This window comes from Ipomoea nil, unplaced genomic scaffold (assembly GCF_001879475.1).
Source record: "Ipomoea nil cultivar Tokyo-kokei standard unplaced genomic scaffold, Asagao_1.1 scaffold0179, whole genome shotgun sequence".
In the NCBI taxonomy this organism is placed as follows: domain Eukaryota; kingdom Viridiplantae; phylum Streptophyta; class Magnoliopsida; order Solanales; family Convolvulaceae; genus Ipomoea; species Ipomoea nil.
The window spans coordinates 1,684,599-1,707,417 of record NW_017616607.1 but is presented as its reverse complement, the minus strand read 5'-3'; the positions used below and the strand labels follow the sequence as shown (position 1 = coordinate 1,707,417).

At 36.1% G+C, this 22,819-nt stretch overlaps 1 protein-coding gene across 1 annotated transcript; it reads right to left on the bottom strand.

Moving 5' to 3' along the window:
• Nucleotides 1–724: 724 nt before the first annotated feature.
• On the bottom strand, nucleotides 725–2,371 carry LOC109179453. The gene is made up of 2 exons (XM_019328953.1): nucleotides 1,638–2,371; nucleotides 725–1,559 (listed from the first exon to the last, which is right to left on the bottom strand). The coding sequence occupies exons 1-2, from the start codon at nucleotides 2,369–2,371 to the stop codon at nucleotides 725–727; spliced, it is 1,569 nt and encodes a 522-aa protein (XP_019184498.1).
• Nucleotides 2,372–22,819: the final 20,448 nt, after the last annotated feature.

The following is a 22,819-nucleotide window of genomic DNA, read 5'->3' as shown; positions in this document are numbered from 1 at the left end:
AACAAAGATTATATATTTTTAGGTACCCCTTGAATTTCAGGTCCTTGAGGAATAGCTGTCAACTTTGGAACCCACATCAACCTAGAGTGTCCACGACTCATCTTTGGTCCTCTATACCCATTAGATGTGCGATAATCATAATGTATGCTGGCAAAGACTTTAGCATTATATCTTTTCCAAAGGTATTCCTGAGGAGGATTTTCATAATACTTGAGATGATCGGTTTGTTTACTCAGATGAATCCTTTGTAATTCTACTTTAGAAAGAGGTTCTCGGTAATCATACCAATCTTCTTCTGATGGCCCAGTCCATCCATTGCCATACCCAGATCTTATGAAGGATCTTTCGGTTTGTCTGATTCGTCCAATTTTTGGGTTTCCTTGATCAGGATTCTCTTGTATTGTTTTAGGACGATATTGCCTCTGGTCAACCTTCGGCCTTTTCCTTGATTGAATATTCTTAGCAGGCTGACCTTTCTTATGGTGTAGATTCTGTCTATTTCCATTTGGTCCATTCCTTTTGACATATCTTTGTCTAGGATTGCCTTTGTAAGAATTTTCATTTTGAGGATCCACAATTCGTTGTACAGCCTTTCCTTTCGGTAAGCTTGTTGATTGTGGTATGGCATCGTTGTTAACTTTTGTCACTGGCTCAAACGCCTGGGTTGGTCCTTGAACAAATGCAGCTTGAAAGTCTTCGTGTGAGTATGCATTCGTGGATTTGTTCAAGCAGGTTTGTGAGGGGAGCTGGGGTTAAAACAAATTCCCGTTCTTTCCCCGGGCAGTCTGGAGTCATTTATCATTCGATCCATTAGATTGGATGAATTATTAAATTTGTCCAAGACTTCAAGCAATTCTTGCTCTCTCCTTTCTCTTGTTGTGCACTGCTCCTTCAGAGTGAGAACATTTTTCTCAAGTTGCTCCTTAGCAATGGCTAGCTTAATGTTCTCAATTCGAACTTGCCTTAGCGCATTGTAGCTAATTGTGAGCCGAGAGTTCTCCTCCTTAAGTTTGGAGTAGGTGTTATTTGTCACTTTGAACCTCCTCATCATTTCGGTAACTGATTCATTGGAGGTTTGACTCCCTACAGAACTTGACTCAGCTGAATAACAAGAAGATGAATGAGAGTTTACCTCATCTTCATCAGCCATAAGGCATAGATCTTCTGATTCCTGACTGAAAAGGCATAGGAGTCCTTTTTCTTCTTCAGAACTTTCATCGTCTGAACTCGAGCTTGAGGAGCTATTTTCGTTCTCAACTGTGGCAGAGGTTTCGTTCACCACCATTGCCTCTCTTCTTCTCTCGTTTCGGGAGCCTGAAGATTCTGGCTTGTCATTTCTTTTGTATCTTTCTCCAGTCTCCTTGGATGGGCTTTTGGAAGTGTTGCTATCTTGATGCTTGCTCACTATTGGATGAGGACAATTGGCCTTAAAATATCCTGGTTTACGATAATTGTAGCACAACAGTTGCGAGTCTGTGGTTTCTGCCTTTGAGGTTTGAGGAGAATTTTCGTGTTGCTTTCGGTGACCCGAACGATGAGAGTCTTGAAAGTTGTTCTTCCTCATGAACCTTTTCATTTTCCTGACAAAGAGTGCATATTGTTCATCAGATAAAAAATCATAAGAGTTAGATTTCGACCTGTTGGATGTTGATGCAGATTGGTTGGCCATTAGAGCGATATTTCTCGTTTCTGATTCTTCGGCGTCTTTCGGTCCATGTTCGAACTCATATGCTTTGAGATCACTAAAGATCTTGGCCGTGCTCGTTGTTTTCATGTCTCGATTGTCCCTCATTGCAATGACCTTCATTTCCCAAGATTTTGGCAGGCCACGAAGAATTTTTAGATTCCTTTCTTTCTCGGTCAATTCCTTCCCGAGATCAGTCAGATCAACCATGAGTCTGGTGAATCTCAGCTCCATGTCCATGATTGTCTCATTTGGAAGCATCTTGAAATCTTCAAACTTCTTCATGGCTACAGTCAGCTTGTTGTCTTTCTCCTGCTCATCCCCTTCTCCTAGTTCCATCAAGACATTCCATATTTCCATGGCATTCTTGCACTTTCGGACACTTGGGAACAAGGAGTCATCAAGGGAGTTGTAGAGGATATTTCTTGCTACGTTATCCAGGTTTGCTCTTGTCCTTTCTTCCGAGGTATATGAATCTTTTGGCTTCGGTATCATTTGCTCAGCACCAGCTCCTTGAACTGCCGCTTGTGTATTTTCCATCATAACTGTAATTGGTCCAGTTGTTATGACGTCCCACATTTCGTCATGTATGGAGCAGAGGAGTGCCTGCATTCTTATCTTCCAGTCATCAAATTTAGCAAGACTAAAAACAAACTGCTTAGAGTGATTAGCATGATCTTTTTCCATTTTACAAAAATTCGTGCAGAGCTGAAAAATATGCAGTTTTTTCAGAATTTTGATAGGGGATCTACCAGGCAGTAAAAGCAAAACCTTTACCGTTCAAGGTATTTGGCTCTGATACCACTTGTTGGTCCCGATACAGTGTAGTGAGAGTCTAGAGGGGGGGGGGGTGTATAGACTCTTTCGTGTTTTTGCCCTAAAAACGCCTTTCAGTGTTTTGGCGCAGCGGATATGTCAGATTCGATTATTTGCTTTGCACGAGTTTACGTTTAAAAGAGAACTTTCGGTAATGATGATAATGTTAATATGATGCAGAAATGAAATGCGTAAGTAGAGAGATAAAGAGACAAGAGATTTTATAGTGGTTCGGCAAACGTTGCCTACTCCACTCTTCTTCCACAACTTATGGAAGGATTGCACTATCACCCGTTAGTACAATTACACAAAGACTTCCTTGATCACTGAGCCGGACAGCCTTCTTAGGTTTTTCAACTCCTCGAGTTTACTCCACCTCTATCAACTTCTTCTTCAGAGTTGAGGTTGGTAGAAAGAGATTTCTGATTTCTCCAACGTGATGAAGTCTTGACTGAAGGATGATTGCTTTGTACAAGTGACAAGACTTCTTTAAGGTGTAAGATGATGATCAATGAACTTCTTCAAATATCTTAACACCTTAACACTGGTTCACAAAAGCTTGAAAGAGTTGAGAGCGTCTAAGAGCTTTTGCAAGTAAATAGATCGAGTGAAAGTTGAACCAGCACCTTCTTAGTTGATGAAGGTGGGTTTATATAGGTGATGAAAATTCATCCGTTGGAGGGAGATGAAATTTTCAAACCTTTTAACCAGTGGATAAGGACCGGGGAGCTCCATGCATTAAATGCTCCATTAATGAGGTTGTACCATGTAGCCGTTGAAGGTGTGGGAAGCATTAGGGTTTTGTCCTTTAGCTCCAGGAAATGGTACATCTTCATTTAATGCTCCTTGGTAAACGTGTCCCCATTAGATGAGATCCTTATTTTCCTAGGATGTTGTCAAATCAGACAGATGAAACATTCTTCTCGTTGTTGAGGAGAAAGAATGCATGAAGAGAATCGTCTTTAATAAATCTGTCCTTTCGAGGTAGTTGACAACTCCTCATAAATTCTTGTTGCTGTTCATCTTGCCTCGTGTCTTCTTTCGTCTTGGAGACCCTAACAACTAGACATAACTCATTTTCGTATGTTTGTCTAACTTAACACGAATTACATGGGAGTTATATGGCAACTCTCGTCTAGAACGAAAGTAGCGATCGAAAAAGCTAACAGTTAGGGGTCTACTTTCTACATTACATTAGTATCATCAAAATCCTAATACAATGTTCCTAAGAATAGTATTTGCCCGCCATTAATTACCTATTAATCATAAAACCAACAGTAGCAATTCTGGACGCGTCTCTCCAAACCACAGTCCAATAGTTAGGGTCACTAACACACACAATATATACACACACGTATATGCAATCATATATTGTCAAATCCGAAAGCTATTTGTTCAGTTTCCAATGAGTTAATTAACTACAGCCATTAATATATTCTTGTTTTATGTATACCAGCGAATGGAATTAGAGTTCCAGCCTATTGTAATCGTCCCTATAGACTTTAGGGTATCAACTTGATGCATTTTGAAGAAAAATTAAAAAGATTAGTTTTGCATATATTCCCATAACTTTTTCAATTTGTTTGATATGAAATATGAGAAAGATTAAATACATACACAAACACACATATATAATAGATTTTTTATTTTCAAAAAAATAATCATCATAAATTTGGTTTAGGAAGACACTCATGCACTTTAATCTACTTTCTCTTCCATATATTAAACATAGCTCAAATATAATATTGCATGGCCGGTAGCCATGCATGCAACAAAAGTCATCATATCGATCACTACATGCATGCTCCTGGCTCCTGCTCTAATTAATTATCTATCTAAACATTATTCTTTCCTTATTTCAAATGCGCAAAAAAGACATCACTGATCTGATCTGATTATATATTAAGGATGCAATTAAGCCAGTACGTAGTAGAGAGTAATCTATCTTCAATTCCAATAGTACGTCAAGCTAGGCTGAACCTCTCCCGGACGGATGAGATGTAATTGGCAGCTTTGCGATCAATTTCGTCATCAACTGCAATACCACCGTAGAGGTAAGAGTCGTCAGTAGTTGTGGGATGATAATAGGAAACTGATCTGGTTTGAGTGGGGAGGTGAGTGAGTTGATGAGCAGGGATGTTGTTGTTGTAACTCTGATGTGGTCTGCTGGACCTTAAATGCTCCTCATCGGCGGTGGGTTTATTGGGCTTCACCTTGTGGGTGGCGGATGCACGATACAGAGACCACGTCAGTTTCCCCTTAAGAAATCCAGCTCTTCCTCTACTGCGCTTGCCGTCCATATATATATAATCCTCTGATCTGTATGTGCTTTAGAGTGCTGAAGCTAGTTTGCAGTAGTGGTATGGTGTTTGCTTGCTTTGGTTTTGTGGATCGGATGAGTTCCAGGTAGGTGAAATGAGGGGTTTATATAGTGGTAATTGGTAAAGGTGAATCATGAATATTGTAGCCATGTGGGGTTAGGAGTTTTGAAGGATTGTAGCCATGTGGGGTTAGGAGTTTTGAAGGATAGGCACGAATAATGATATATAGTTGGGTAGAGTATCCCTAGTAAGAAGATTTTTGTGAGTTTTTTTACATGAATGAGGAAGAGGGAAAAGAGAAAAAATCAACCCTTATTTCAAGTGGTTGATATTGTCACAACTTTCAAGGCAAAAAATATGTGCAAACAACTCGCTGGATGGCACTTGACCCTCACTTGTTGGGTGTGGTAAAGGCTGTCAATCTTTTTTACTTTTCAACTTTTTTTCTCTCTTTTCTGATTGTGTGTGCACAAAAATCATAATTTTGAAAAGTTTAATTAAGCCCATAAACATATTAGTTATTTTGGAGCATTGAAACCCAAAATCCTATTAATAACCTCTAATAGTAAGTCACAAGATTTCCGTGACTCTCTTGCGACATCCAATGTACTCCGAGGATAAATACTAGTGATCGGCGATTTTGAACTATCATCGGTTGCTTACCTTATCCAATGGAGAAGGTTGAGAAGGCAACCTAGCCTTCTCAACGTAAGAAGGCGACCAATGGTCGCTGGAGATGGAGACCATCTGGGTCTCCTTCTCCCAAGATGGATGCCTTCTCTGCGGGAGAGGGCGACAGTCGATGGTTGTTATTTTTTTTTTCAATGATGTGGTTAACGATGGCTAATGGCGGTCAACGGGCGACTAGTGGGATTGCAGATAAATTGGACTTATTTGATCAATTTTAATAAGTTGGAGTGTTTAATTGTACTTTTTAAAAGTTTAGAGCCTAATTGTATTTTCGTGTAAAGTTGGAGGTAGGAGTGGGAATAGGCCAGGCCCCTTGTAGGGACCTATGTCCTAGCCTATGGCATAATTAAGGCCTAGTTAGACCTAGCTCGTTTAGTAAAAAGACCAGGCTTGAACCAATTTCAAAACCTATTAAACTACACAGACCATGCTTACATATACCAGGCTCGGCCTTCATACCTACAAGTCTGGCCTATTTATATACATACGTACGTGTATATATATATATATATATATATATATATATATATATATATATATATATATATATATATATATATATATACTATTTTATATACCTAATATATTTTTATATTTACAATATAACCCCAAGTATATATAATTACCAAAGTCTAATCCTCCACCTCCAAAATCTCATTCAAAATTATGATTCAACTATAAACATTGCTGTTAATCCTGCTATAAGTGTTCTTATTGTTTTTTTTTTTTATTATTAATTGTTCTTACTGTCATAATATTTAAGAAAATGTCCCAACTTAATTATGTGAGTTGATTGTTAATTACTTATGAGACTATATAAGATAACAAACAATAATACAATTGAATTTATTTCTAAACAAGTTAACGAGCATTCTGAAGTCGTGACTTGTTTTACTCTTTTTTATATTTTAATGCTATTATACTTGCATTGTGGTGATATACTTATGTAATTATGTATTAATTTTGAATTTGGTATATTTCTTAAATTATTTAGATATACTTATTAAAGTTTTTAAAAACTCTTAACATGTAGGCTTGGCAAATTATGCTGTGGAACCGTGTCCACCTTAATATATAAGGTGGACACGGTTCCAAAACTGTTCATAATTATGAATATATAGTTAAAAAATTATGAACATATAGGTCTATAATTATGAACATAGAGTTGTGGACATAATTATGAACATATAGTTATGTAATTATGAATATAGAGATTCAATAATTATGAATATAAAGTTCAAAAATTATGAATATATAGCTTTATAATTATGAACATATAGTTCAGTAATTATGAACATAGAGTTCTGTAATTGTGAATATAAAGTTAAATAATTATGTATATGATGTTCAAAAATTATGAATATATATCTTTATAATTATGAACATAGAACCCTGTCCACCTTGCAAGGTGGACACGGTTCCACAACATAACGATTGTGTAGGCTTTAAATAGGTTCAAAGTAGGATTTACTTTAAAGTCTTTTTAATGTCCTAAATATTAAATAGACTTTTAAAAAGGCTTCAGGCCAGGCCAGGCCAATTGTAGGTTCCAGCTTGAGCCTAACAAAAAGCCTACATACAGGCTCAGGTCTAGGCTTTAGATTTTCGTTACAGGTCTAGGCCTAATTTTTTTAAAGTTCTTTCACTCCTAGTTGGAGACTTGGAGGGTCTATTTAACTTTTTTCTTAAATTTGTGAGAGTGAATAAAAGGTGGGAGTAGAATTTATAGAGTAGTAGTATTTTCCTTTCACTTTTATGAGCAAAGTAAGGAATCTTTTCGACGTCATCCACCAACATTGTCCAACACTACCTTAAATCACTTCAATCAATTCCACTAATGCATAATAATATTAATGTTTTAATAAATCATACTTTTCCACATACAGAAAATGCTGCCATGCCCCCTCTAACGATATGATGCGGTCTAGTCTTCTACTATATCAAATCCTAATGTGATATTTTCCGCGTCACCCACACCAGAATAATATGCTAAAATATTTATAATATAATACCAGCAATTGCTTTCTCCTTTTGTTTCCGGTTGCCCGTTTCTCATTATCTCTCAGTTTATGGGTCTTTTTTTTTTTTTTTTTTTTTTTTTTGTAAATAGCTGTTAACTGATATATAGTTGTTAGTTGATTGGGTTAAGGGTTTAACTAGTTCATATAATTAACTGATTGTAGAAAAGTGTTTGGTAAATTAGTTGTTAGCTGATAGCTTATTACACATACAAAATGACTTTTTCAAAAATTTGATCGAAAAAACTACTTTGAGCAGCTTTTTGAATTTTAACATTTTGAAGCAATAAGTTATTACAAAAACTCAATTAATCAAACACACATATTGATTGTTTAAAAAGTCAAACAGTTAATATTATTAGTCAAATAAACTAAAATTAGCTAATAAACTAACTATGTTATCAAACATCGCATATATATTTAATGTCATTAATTGAGGTTATATATATAGCGAAAGGCTATGGTACCAATTGGCACCATATCTCATTATGCAAATACAAAATTATAAAGTGTGGGACAATGTTGAGTTTATAATTGGTAAAAGTTCAAAGTGTTTACTATTTATTTTGGAGTAGTACAGACTATATGGATATAAGGGCAACCTCAATAATACTATTTCTTTTTGTTTTTTTTTTTTATTATTAATTTATTTTTTTTTTTTGCCAAGTGAAGAGGGAGGAAGGACAAAAAATGCAAAAAAAAAAAAAAAAGGCAAAAAAATAATTAAACATACCTAGTGTGCATGTGCCATGCACCAGCTGATCTACGTGTTGCTAGTGCATGAAACGCACACCAGTAAAGCTTTTTTCTCTTTAGTATTTTAAAGTGCGTGAGCCTTGTACTTAAGATGCATGTGTGTAATTAATGTGAGTAGTTGTTGAAATTTAAGGTGCATGGGTTTTGTGCTTAAGGTGCGTGAGTTTTATGTTTAAGGTGCGTGATTCTTGTGCTTAAGGTGCGTGAGCTTTGTGTTTAATGTGAGTAGTTCTTGAAACTTAAAGTGTGTATGTTTTGTGCTTAAGGTGAGTGAGTTTTGTGCTTAAGGTGCGTGAAGTTTGTGCTTAAGGTGCGTGAGTTTTGTGCTTAATTAATGTGCGTGAATTTGTGTTCTTAAGGTGTTTTGTTTGTGTGGTCAATGTGCGTGTATTGTATACTTAAAGTGCGTCAGTTTAATGCTTAATGTGCCTCCAATCGCACAATCGCACGGGAAGCCTGTTGAGTTTGTCTCATATATGGATTAGGAATATGTGTTTGTCTCATACTAGGAATGGGAGTGAAGCGGGTAGACCCTTTGTACAGGGATTAGATGCCTATAAATATATTGGTTGTATCCCTAAGGGGTTGTGTCACCACTATCACCATCACTATGAATAAGAGAATACTTTCACTCCCGTGGATGTAGGCACATTGCCGAACCACGTAAATCTTGTCTTCTTTATCCTTTACTGCCATTATTATTTTTCTTGTTCTTATTAATCTCAACAAATTGGTATCAGAGCATAGTCTTTTCTCCTAAAGGGCATATATGTGAAGGTGGAGATGGTGAGATGAGTCTTTTCTCCTAAAGAGCATATTCGTCAAGGTGGAGATTGTTGAGTTATCTTTTCTCCTAAAGAACATATTCGCCAAGGTGGAGATTGTTGAGTTTGTCTCATATATGGATTAGGAATATGTGTTTGTCTCATACTAGGAATGGGAGTGAAGCGGGTAGACCCTTTGTATAGGGATTAGATGCCTATAAATATATCGGTTGTATCCCTAAGGGGTTGTGTCACCACTATCACCATCACTATGAATAAGAGAATTGTTTCACTCCCGTGGATGTAGGCACTTTGCCGAACCACGTAAATCTTGCTTTTCTTTACCCTTTTTGCCATTATTATTATTTTTCTTGTTCTTGTTAATCTCAACAAAGCCCGAGCCGCACCTTAGCTTATCTGATCCCTTCCATAGTTCCATATATATATATATATATATATATATATATATATATATATATATATATATATATATATATATATACTAGTTTTTTACGCGCATTGCGCGATTGAGATAATGCCCAATGTTTTTTTTTTTAAATAAGTACTTTAAAGTATATCAAGGCAAGATTATATTGGAATTGTTCATGCATAAATAATTGAATGTTGAATTTGCGGTAATTCTAAGTTTACGTACAAATGCAAGATAATATAGTCAAGATTGATTATAATTGTGAATAAAATAATTGTATAGGTACGGTTGCAACCAAATACGGGACATAAGGGAGAGCAAATAAAAATTAGGGCATAAAATATTAAATATATACTAATATTGAAGAGCTAACTGTTGATCGCCAAACAAGGACATTGCGAGGTAGTTTCCCACATCAATTTGTTGTGTGATTTGAATACTCTTTTTGTCAATAAATCCCCCAGTAGTTAATATGATTGGCTTAATTATATATTTTTTTATTTTTTAAAAACAATTATTATTATTATTATTATTATTATTATTATTATTATTATTATTATTATTATTATTATTATTATTATTATTAAATATATGTATACCCTTAGGTCATTTTACATGTTAATCTAAACAACTAATTTTTTCAAATATCTTTTTACCAACCGTTGATATAATTCGCTGGTCAAATCTGCTAACTGCTAATTGTCAAACATGGACATTGCGAGGTAGTGTCTCACTTTAATTTGTTGTGTGATTTGAATATTCTTTTTGTCAATAAATCCCCCAGTAGTTAATATGATTGGCTTAATTATATTTTTTAAAAACAATTATTGTTGTTGTTGTTGTTATTATTATTATTATTATTATTATTATTATTATTATTATTATTATTATTATTATTATTATTATTATTATGTGTATACCCTTAGGTCATTTTACATGTTAATCTAAGCAGCTAATTTTTTCAAAAATCTTTTTACCAACCGTTGATATAATTCGCTGGTCAAATCCGCTAACTGCTAATTGTCAAACATGGACATTGCGAGGCAATTCTCACTTTGATTTGTTGTGTGATTTGATTATTTGAATACTCTTTTTGTCAACAAATCCCTCAAGTAGTTAATATGATTGGCTTTATTAATTATAATTTTTTAATTTTTTCATGGTATTAATAAAATACTTGGTAAATAAATATATAGCATTATTTTGTATTATAACTTTGATATTTAATTAAAAAATAGTGCACAAAAAAGATAATAGATAATGTAGTGAATATAATCAATTGATGAATTTGAATATAAAGAATTTTTATATTGGAGAAAAATAAAGGCAATATAACTAATGAAATTATTTCTCTTATTTAATTTATTGATGATGAATAATTTTATTTTTTTAAATAAAGGCCTTGTAGACACATAATTCTAAATTAAAGAAATGTATGTACTATTTTTTGTTGTAGCTACTAAATTATTATTTAATTTAATTTAATAAAAGTAAAATAGTGTACTAATTATGCCAACTTTGATTGGGATGGGGTTCGAACCTAAGATCTTTCTTATTGGAATCAATGGATAAGTTAACGGTGAACTAACAGAAATTAACCGAAAAAATAATATTTAACGGAAAAGTTAACGGATAATCATATTCATTAAGGATAAATTAGGAAATCTCAAGGAAAAATTAAAATCTGATCAATCTAAGCCATTCATTTGATTAAAATCTGTGACCGCCATTTTTTCTACCCATTATAGGCCTAACTCTCTTGGGCTCTTATTAGTATATATATATATATATATAATATAATATAATCTAGTTTTTTACGCGCATTGCGCGGTTGGGATAATGCCCAATGTATTTTTTTTTTTAAATAAGTACTTTAAAGTATATTAAGGTAGGATTATATTGAAATTGTTCATGCATAGATAATTGAAGGTTGAATTTGCGTATTTAAATAGGTAATTATTCTCCCAAAGGTTGAGTCCCCAATCCCAAGGGCCCCCCACACTCCGACCCGACAGAGCATTGTGGGAAGTTGTAAATCACGGTGACTCAATGGTTCAGCAGACAGGGCCAAATGCTGATACGCACAAGGAATCTGCCCACTTTGGACATAATTCCCGCACTGCTGCTGTCGAGGTTCAAACCTTGGTCTCTTCTCCCAAATACTACCCACTAAACCATTGAGCTAAGCCCGTGCGGGTTAAATAGGTAATTCTAAGTTTACAAATGCAAGATAATATACTCAAGATTTATTATAATTGTCAATAAAACAATTGTATAGGTATGGTTGAAACCAAATACGGGACATAAGGGAAAACAAATAAAAATTAGGGCATAAAATATTAAATATATACTAATATTGTTTGAGGAGATTCCGACATTAGGATTTGTGGTTAAGTTCTATTAAGTCTTGGAAGAATAGACTTTAATATTAGAATTAGACTAACGGTGAATTAATGGAAAAGTTAAATGGATAATCATATAATTAAGGATAAATTATAAAATCTTAAAAGAAAAAAAAAATAAAACCTGAACAATATGAACCATTCATTTGATTTAATAATTTGGCGGTCATTTTTTCTACCCAATGTTAATAATTAAATAAATTCGCTGGTCAAATCCGCTAGTATAATCCGCTAACGCTAACCGCTAACGGCTGATTGTCAAACAAGGACATTGCGAGGTAGTTCTCACTTCAATTTGTTGTGTGATTTGAATACTCTCTTTGTCACAAAATCTCTCAAGTAGTTAATATGGTTGGCTTTATTAATTATATTTTTTTTAATTTTTTCATGGTATTAATAAAATACTTGGTAAATAAATATATAGCATTATTTTGTATTATAACTTTGATATTTAATTAGAAAAATAGTGCACAAAAAAGATAATAGATAATGCAGTGAATATAATCAATTGATGAATTTGAATGTAAAAATTTTTACATTTGAGAAAAATAAAGACAATATAACTAATGAAAATATTTCTTTTAATTAATTTATTGATAATTAATAATTTTTTTCACTGAATAAAGACATTGTAAGGATAATGTTGCGAATATAATCAATTAATAAATTTGAATATAAAGAATTTTTATATTGAAGAAAAATAAAGACAATATAACTAATAAAATTATTTCTCTTATTTAATTTATTGATAATGAATAAATTTTTTTTTTTTGAATAAAGACATTGTGGACACATAATTCTAAATTAAAGAAATACATATGTATTATTTTTCGTTGTAACTACTAAATTATTATTTATATAATTTAATAAGAGTAAAATAGAGTACTAATTATGCCAACTTTGATTGGGATGAGGTCCGAACCTAAGACCTTTTTTTATTGAAATCAATGAGTAAGTTAACGGTGAACTAACAGCAATTCTTAAAATTTTAACGGAATTAGTAACGGTGTGTGGGTATTTTAGGAAATTTTAGTGTAAAATTTAAATCTGATCAATCTTTTAATCAATCTGAGCCATACATTTGATTAAAATCTGTGACCGCCATTTTTTCTACCCATTATAGGCCTAACTCTCTTGGGCTCTTATTAGTATATATAGTAGATATATATATATATATATATATATATATATATATATATATATATATATATATGTATATATATGTGTGTGTGTGTGTGTGTATATATATATATATATATATATATATATATATATATATATATATGTGTGTGTGTGTGTGTGTGTGTGTGAGAGAGAGAGAGAGAGAGAGAGAGAGAGAGAGAGAGAGAGAGCAAACTCTAAAGTATATCACATAGAAAGCTAAAAAGTATATTTTATGATATGTAATTGTGCAACTCAAGAGTAAATTTAAAAAGTTAGAATTCTAGCGGTGCACAACACACAATAAATATGCATATTATTATGATATTTTACGAGTGCAATGAGGTATACTGGTAGAGAATAAGGAATCCATGAGTGTAATAGTAATATATATATATATATATATATATATATATATATATATATATATAATTTGGATCTGGTGCGGCAGACTCCTCCCATGCGGATGTGCAGCCGTCTGTGGTGTACGTAAGAGTGGTTTGTGGTGCACTTAGGAGTAGTCTGTGGTGCACTTAGTAGTGGTCTGTGGCGCATCGCCAAATGCTGGTCTGTGGTGCATACTCGAATGCTTGATGATGCATTGGACTCAAAGCACCATCAAACATATCTAAATGTACTACCAAGGGTACCATCATTTGGTGGTGCATCACATACTGGCCGTAGTGCACCATAAATCACTCCTAATTGTTTTTAAATCTGATATGATCCGTCCGATTTTTCCAGATGTAAGATTGAAATTGGTTCTTAGTTTTCTCCTAAAGACTTAGTTCTCATCTTTTTTCTTTCTTCTTCTTTTTTATTATTTATTTATTTATTTATTTATATTTTGTTAAGGAAACCGATGCTAAACTTGTCTTGTCTCAATTGCATGTTGAGAATCACTCGCCTTATGAGCTGATCCTTCATGATATCAATAGTCTTCTTTCCCTTTATTTTCAAATGTTAATCTTTGTTTTGTCAAGCGTTTTGCTAATAGTGTAGCACATTTAATTTATTAGTTAGGGATGCTAGTTTGTCGGGTTTGATTTTGATTCTATCTCGTTCTTTATTCGTCATGCTGTGTGTAATGATTGAGAAATATATACACTTTCTTGTGGTTTGGTTTCAAAAAAAAATGCATCACCATATCATTAAAATCATTAAAATTACTAAAATATCACCATGGTACCAGCAATGGGTGGTGCATCATAGACCAGCCCGTAGTGCACCACAAATCACTCCTAATTGTTCAAGTTTGCATAGTAAAGTTGATGATAATTACGAAAATGTCACCTAGTTTATTTTATTTATTTTTTTATTTTTAAATCTGATATGATCCGTCCGATTTTTCTAGAGGTAAGGTTGAGATTGGTTCATAGTTTTCTCATAAGGACGTGTTCACATATTTTTTTTTTTTAATTTTTGTTTTTGTTAAGGGAAAATCCACTTTTATTTCGTACCTAAGTTATAAGGTAATTGTAGAATTCGTCCCTAATTATTGGTTATGCTCACTTTTCATCTCTAAACTATTATTGACGTTGCACTCTTCATCCATTTACTAACAAAAAATTAGGGACGAAAAGTGAACATGTATGAAAAGTTAATAAAAAGAGGAAAAGTGTAACGTCAATAATTGTTTAGGGATGAAAAGTGAGCACTACCAACAATTTGGACTAAATTCTAAAATTACCTTATAACTTAGTGATAAAAAGTACAATTTTCTCTTTTGTTAATTATGTTAAATATAATCTTTATTTGACTGATACTTGCAACTGTGCAAAAGGTGCAGATTTTGAAATGATCAATACACCTAGGGTGGAACAGAACAAATTATATCGTGCATCGCGGTGCATAATCGATTATGCACCGCGCATCAAAACGACGTCGTTTTGTTTAATGAAAAGAAACGGCCTCCGTTTCCAGCCGTTCCGCACCCTTTCGCAGAAAGTAACTCTGTTATTCATTTTCATTTTGTATACACTGCAGTTTCAGTTCAACACAACTACAGTTTCGTTTCGATAGAACTACAATTTCATTCGATATTTATAGACTTAAATATGTGAAAATGTTATTTAATTTTATTTTATATATACTATAGTTTTATTAAAACACAACTACATGATCATTTCGATATAATTATAGCTTCATTGTACAATATACACTCAAATATGTGAAATGTTATTCAGTTTCATTTTATATACACTACAGTTTCATTTCACCACAACTACAGTATCATTTTGATATAACTGCAGTTTCATTTGATAATATAAAAATAATACGTGAGGCAGTGTCGGTTTAGATATATTGTAATGTCAGTTTAGATACACTGTAGTGTCAATTGGTAATTAATTAACATAAAAAAAAATGCGCGCTCCGTTAACACTAACGGTGCGCTATTTCTTTACTTAAAAAAACGACGCCGTTTTGACCGTGGTGCATGTACATCGCGATCCATGATATAACGACCCGTGAAATAGAGGCTGGGGGTATTATAAGGTCTGGTACTCTGGTTGGCTAAGTTGTGGGTGCAGTAATACTATTGAAAACATTGTATTTAATTTTTTGACCATTTAAAAAGTGGCCGGAAAATAAGAGTTTTTTTTTACAATTTTAAAAATATGAAAAGTAATTAATATTACCGACCATCTATTAATTAAAAGTGGTTGAAATTTTGAATTACTATTTCTGGTTAAAACATGTAGTGAGTTAACGTTTGACTTGTTTCCTTAAATTTTGATGTTTGATAATTGAGAACTCTTATCATCACCTTTCATGATCGAGCTAGAATGAAAAACTTTTTTGAAAAACAATTGAAACATGTTTAACAAAACATTTTTATTAAACCATGGCCATCGGAAAGAATTAATATAATCAATAATTGATTTTTCACCTAAACCAAATTAAATGGATGGCTTCTTGCATATAGAAATTTCATTTTTCATTATATTGACTTCAATTCTTACCTTCTTCTCCTATTCACTATATATAAATTTTCAAAAAAAATAAAAAAATTACAAATTTACAATTCCCCACCAAAACTTTCTGAGCACCTGATGTAGCAAAGATATGATGTGAGTGTACAGATATACAATGTCATCTTCAGGAAATTAGGGGTTATAAGTTATAACTCCTAATATGCAATCACAGTCAACTAGTCAGTAGCACAAGGAAATCAACAAATAAAGTTAAGCCATCCAATACAGGTAAATGTCAATAACAATTAAACAAGACAATCACAATTATAAGAAATATGACTTAAGTTAGAGAGCAGTATAATCTAGATGCAAAACATAACATAAGTATTGGAAAAAATCACACAACCAAGGAATTTAGGTAATCTGCACATAAGTATTCTAGTCTATGAGTCACTCTCACAAACATATAAACAATCATTAGAACAAGAAATTGTCTCACTCTCGTGATGTATCAATTCTAAGTTCATCAAGCACACAAAACATCAAAAGCTCCAAAATTTTCCTATTTTCATAGAAAGAAATCGAATTTATGCAAGGAGTGGCTCAGAATCTTGACCCTATTAACTAACTCTTGTTGTGACCAAAATTACTCCAAGAGCATGTTAATGAATGTTGTACACCAAACATTAACAAAATACAAACACAAATCTAGACGGGGAAAAAATCTCCTTTATGCAATAATGAGTATATCATCAAGATAGATAATACTGTTAGATATACAATAGTCTAACTATAATAAACCATAGTATACGAGAAACCTGACCTCGTATGATAGCGGAAGCGTGGCCGTGTTGATCTCCAGCCATAGTTGATGTTCCTGTTGTGTTGCCTCTTAACGGTAGACCGTTAGCCATGTTTTGCCTCAGACCTGACTCAGAACCCTAGATGGTGTATTGGTATCTACTGAGCAGTCTGAGTACCGTAACTGAATGTGCTAACATCAATCATCCTGTATCCCATCAATCTAGGATTATATTAGGCACAGAGTCTGGTTGACTTACAACTTCTAGTTATTCAATCCAACCAGACCACTTAATAAGCCTAGTCAACTTGCACCACTTAATTAAGGCCCTAATATATAATATATATAATATATATTATTAGGGAAAATCTTACATTCTCCCACTTGGTGCAAGAACTAGCACAACCTTCATCAAAGAACAAAACACACGAATCATAGTGATATGTCCTCTATTTAATCAGAGTAGTATCCATTATGGTCACATGCATTTTAATTCTCCAACTTAGGTCCTTAATGAACAAACCCTATGTTTATTCTCGGTACCTTAAGGGGTGTTTCTCAAAATACATTATGTGCACAACTAAAGGAGAAAACACATCAAAATTGTACAAAAGAGTACACTGTATGATCTCTAAAACTTTATAAGCATGCCTTAAGTAGAGATCTCTTCATGTTAGCATAATGCTAACTATATTCCATGACTTCTTTATAAGTTAACTTTAAGTACTATCTCTGACGGCTAAGAGCTTGGAGTTGACACGTCTGTCACTCCCACTCATCAAAAATAGCCAAAAGATAGTAAGTCATAGAAGCATTCCAATAACTTAGACAATAAACCAAAGGTCTAAGTCCATAAATTTGAAATCTTAAACATACACCATAACTTCCCAAATAACTTCAATGTTCATTTTAAATGAACTGAACATAATGAGTCTTACTTATATGTCCCAGAAAATTGTTTTGAGCCTTACAAACCAAAATGGCCCCGAATTAATTTTGAAGAAACTAAAGACTCTATTAATCACTGAAGAATTTATTAAATGACAGTGTACCACAAGTTAAATGCTTTTGTTCTAATAAATTTCTCAATATTGTTACAACATTTTCATAAATATGTTGTACAATCAAATGTTCAATAATTTGAACTTATGAATTTATATAAACAAATACAAAATTAATACTTGTGGAATCTTATGGACTTATTGTTTGACATACAATCAAATTTAGGATGTATGAGAAGCCATTTAAATCCATAAACTTTAGTGGAGTATCGTAATGATCTTTTTTTTTTCTAAATGATCACTCCCACTGATTAAAATATTCCTCAGCGAAATTAATAAAGTGAACTTAATAATATACATACTCATAATCGATTTATTGACCAACTAACAAATGAAGACATAATTCCCCACCATTAGTTGGACATACTAAATAATCAATTTTTGGTTCCAATCAATGTCCAACTAAATAATGAAGATATATTTCCCCACCATAGTTGGACATACTAAAAGAAACAAAATACATCTTTCAAAACCAAGTTTAGAATTTGGCTCAAAAGATACATTTTAACACTATTGGAATCCAAGAGGTATGTCAAATCACGTAACTTACAACAGTTAGTCTGAAAAACCGAGCAAGATTCGTGGATTAATTAATAGAAGTGACTAAATTTTGGGAAGTGACTGAAATACGCCAATGCAAACCATGAAACTTAGAATTATAATTGAACTAAATTTATAAATTCTAAGAAATTGCGATAAAATTATTATCTAATGGGTTAAGGGATTTATTGACATAAAACTTGCATGTGGGCTAAAGTTTTAATTCCATTAAATCCAATTAAGAAACCATTATGACAAAAATTTTCGCAATTGCTAAAGAGCCAGAAGAATCTAGTGACATAAAACTTGCCTGTGGGCTAAAGTTTTACTCAATTAGATCCAACTGAAAAATTTATTTATGATGAAACCATTATCAAATGAGTTAAAGAATCAAATGACATAAAACTTGCCTGTAGGCTAAAGTTTTAGTCAATAAGATTCATTGCTATCATTATGATAAAAAAACTTAAGAGATCATGTTCCTTTTCTTAATCCCTGTGGGCAAATTAAGAAATATGATCTAAAGTTTACATCATAAAACTAAACTTCATGATAGAATTGAAAATTATTTACAAATAACCATAAAGTAAATAAATTGATTTATTTCTATCGTCACTGATAAAACTACTAAACTACATTCCGATACATAAGTGCCTGTGGGCTAAATTATGACCGTAGTCCAGTATTTCACCCTGATTAATTATACAAATATAACGAAATTGCCTGTGGGCTAAATTTCATCATATTACATACAATTAATCACAAATTATATGTCCAAAACTTTATGTGATCAAAATAAACCGCTTAATATATAATTTTAACAGATTAAGGATGTTGTGGCTACTCCCAAACCAAATTAAAATTATAAGATCACTAGACAATTATCAAATTCTTGCCTAAACTTTATGTGATTAAAACTTAATAATCTTAGGTAGCTGAATATGCTGTAGCTATTCCTTAATTAACCAAAATTTAAAACTTAAGAGACTTTAGTAAATTAAAGATGCTTTGGCTATTCTTTAATGAACCGAAATCAAATCACATTGGCAAGGAATACTTAAAATTTTGACAAACAGATTATACCAGATTGTGATGGGAAAATCTAAATATACTCCAAGGAAAGGTGGTTAGAGACTAAGTCTCACTGAAAATCAATTCCTTAAATAGAGTATCAATTTAAGGAGACTAGTGGCTCAAGATGTTCTTAAGTCATGGCCATTAAAAATAGTATGTCTCCCCGATTCATATATACTTAATGTATAACTGTTTGCGGGTATGAACCTTCGTAGGGAATACCCCGACCGACATACTGTTACCCCGACCGCAGTGCCTTCGTCCTTTTCTTCTTGTCTTTGCAGGTTACTGGTCGTGCTGCTTGTGAAGAACCCGGTCGGTTCCCGACCGGGCATTGCCTGATTGACGTTGCCGACCGCCGAGTGGTAGCCCTTTAGCGTAAGAGCCAGTGAAAGACACGTGGCGACTCTACACGCTGACAGGCAGGGCACCCGGGGAGGTGACACGTGGTTGCTACGTGGGAAGCATGCCGGACGGCCGGATCTGTGTCTCCGGCTCTGCGGCTATAAATACCCGCGATAGCAACAGTGTGAGGGACTTTTGGACGATCGATAGGTTGTTGTTAGAGAATCCCGACCGCAATCAGTCGGTACTCAGATCAACCAGTTAGATTGTACTTAGGACCTTCACTGTGATCAATAAGAGTTGTTTATTTACTTTAATTGGTCTCGTGCTTATTTTAATTACCGCATTACGTGGCAATTAGTACTATCATTTTGGCGCCGTCTGTGGGGACCCGTGCAAGCAAGCAACGTTTGACGAGCACCCGGTCTCCTACCAATCATGTATCCGTGGGCACAGAACCTCTACGCTGAAGATCAAGCGGATGCGGCTAGTTCATCCGACCACCAGCTGAGCCAACAACAAGGTCAGACAATGGACCTTAATCTCAATCTCTCACCACCCCATCCATCAAATACATACCTGGCCGCCCAACAGCCGGTGAACTACATTCAACCGGGATACCCAACACCCGGTCAACAATACCAGCACCACCAGATGCCATATCCCGGCCAATATCCATACCCGGTCCCAGCTCAACCGTACGGGTACTGGCGCGGTCAACCGATGTATTACACACCCCCGGTTGGCTATCCACCTTACACGCCTGCGTACACGGCTCCAGCAGCCGCCCCTCCAGTTTACCCGACCGCACAGGTAGAGCCGCAGCATCAGCCCACTTCCCGGGCTCGACGCTCGGTTCGTTCGTGGTTGGGGTCGGGGGATGCTGATGCGATGGAAGCACCACGACAGGCCCAGCAAGCACCGGAGGTTCCGACCCGAGCGGAAGACCCCGAAGAAGTTGCCCGGGCGGTAGCTTTTGATCGTCTCCGACCGGCGATGCGACAACGCTTGGGGCCCCAAGACCCAAGCCGGCAGCCGGAAGACGTACAGATGCAGGAGGCTTCATCCGGGCATAGCGGGTCGAGATCTCACCGTCGACGACGCGCTCGGGAGTCAGCTCAAAGCGCCCAGACGGCCGAGCTCATCGAGACCCATAGGATTGCTGTACAACCTCCAGGTGGAGTTCGCTCAATTCCGGAATGAGCACCCTCCGAGAGCCCCGGTCGACCAATCGTCCTTGCTCAGTACGCCCTTTACAGCGGAGGTAATGGCCCAGGGGAGAAAAGTTATGATGGCCGTACGGACCCTGAGGTCCACGTCAACGATTTTTACGGCAACATGATGTTGAAGGGCGTATCAGACGCTGTAATGTGTAGGGCTTTCTATTCCACGCTCACCAGTCGGGCGGCGGAATGGTTCCGAACTTTGCAGCCGGGCTCGATTGCAGATTTTAACGCCCTGGCGATCAAGTTCGTGAGGAGGTTCATCACCTCCAAGGTGGTGAGAAAGTCCTACATGTACCTGGAAAAGGCCAAGCAGCTCGAAGGGGAAAGCTTGACCGATTTCCTCATCAAGTGGAAGGCAGCGGTCGGGGAAGTCGAGCCGATGGACGACGCCACCGCCACCCACATGCTCCACATTTCCCTCCGGGCGGGTTATTTGTACCAGGATTTCATTTTGCACCCCCCCGGCCACGTATGAAGAGGCCCTTCAAAGGGTCACAGATTATGCCAACGCCGACGAGGCGAACGCCGTGAAACGCTCGCAGGAGGTCGGGTCTTCGTCCCGTAAACCGGCCGGCCGGGCGGAACATCGATCGGGTGATGACCATCCCCGATCCCGCACCAGGCCTGGTGAGTTTACGGCCTTGAACCGATCCGCATCGGAGGCCATGCAGTACGCCCAATCCTGCAATCTCATCAAACTCCCCCATCCCGATCAAGATGGCCCTAACAAGAGTAAGCATTGTGCTTACCACCGATGTGTCGGGCATGACAATGAGGAGTGTACCCACTTGCGCCAACTGTTGGAGGATTTGCTCAATCTTGGGAAGTTGGACAAGTGTGTGGGGAAGAGAGAAGGGACAAAGAAGAATACCGATCGGAGAGACCACCGACGCTCTCATCACCGTTCTGATCGTTCTGATCGTGATGGGCGCTCTGATCGGTCGGGTCAGGACCGAAGAGATGATCGAAGAGACGATCGTCGAGATGACCGACGGGACCCTGATCCCCCATCTAGCAGCCGACCGGCAGGAAAGCCGACCGTCCACGTTATTTTTGGTGGATTGGATGACGCTTCCCGACCGAGGGATAATTGCCCGGTCGCCATAGTGGATTCCCGAGACACCAGGAAGAGGCAAAAGATGGAACCCATAACCTTCACCCTCGAAGATCAACCTAGCAGCGGTGACCACGGCATGGAGGCACTCGTGGTCACGATAGATGTCAAAGGGACGGATGTCCAGAGGGTTATGGTGGACACTGGGAGCAGTGTCAATGTTCTTTATTTGGACGTGTTTGAGAAGCTTGGGCTCGACAGGAAGGAGTTGACTCCGGTCGGTGTACCACTGTCGGGATTTACCGGGGCGCTTATCTACCCCGAAGGGAAAATAATGCTCCCAGTTGAGATCGGCACATCCCCGAGGTCGATCAGCACGGAATTGGAGTTCGTTGTGGTCAACCTGCATTGCGTCCACAACATTATCTTGGGCCGACCCGTAATCATGAAGATTGGTGGGATAATTTCAATGCCTCACTTGTGCATGAAATTCCCCACCCCTAATGGGGTCGGTGTGGTCCGTGGGGATGTCCAATCCGCCCGGAAGTGTTACACCCGAGCGGTCAACAGACGTGACTCCGGTTCGTCTTCCCGGGTGAACACGATTGCCAAGGGGGAATCTAAAGACCAGAAGGAACAACCCGAGCCTTTCGAGGAAATAGAGGAAGTTCCCCTGTCCGAGGACCGACCGGACATGAAGATCAAGATTGGCCGGGCCCTCACCCCCGAGCTCCGAGCGGAAGTTCTGGCAATACTCCGG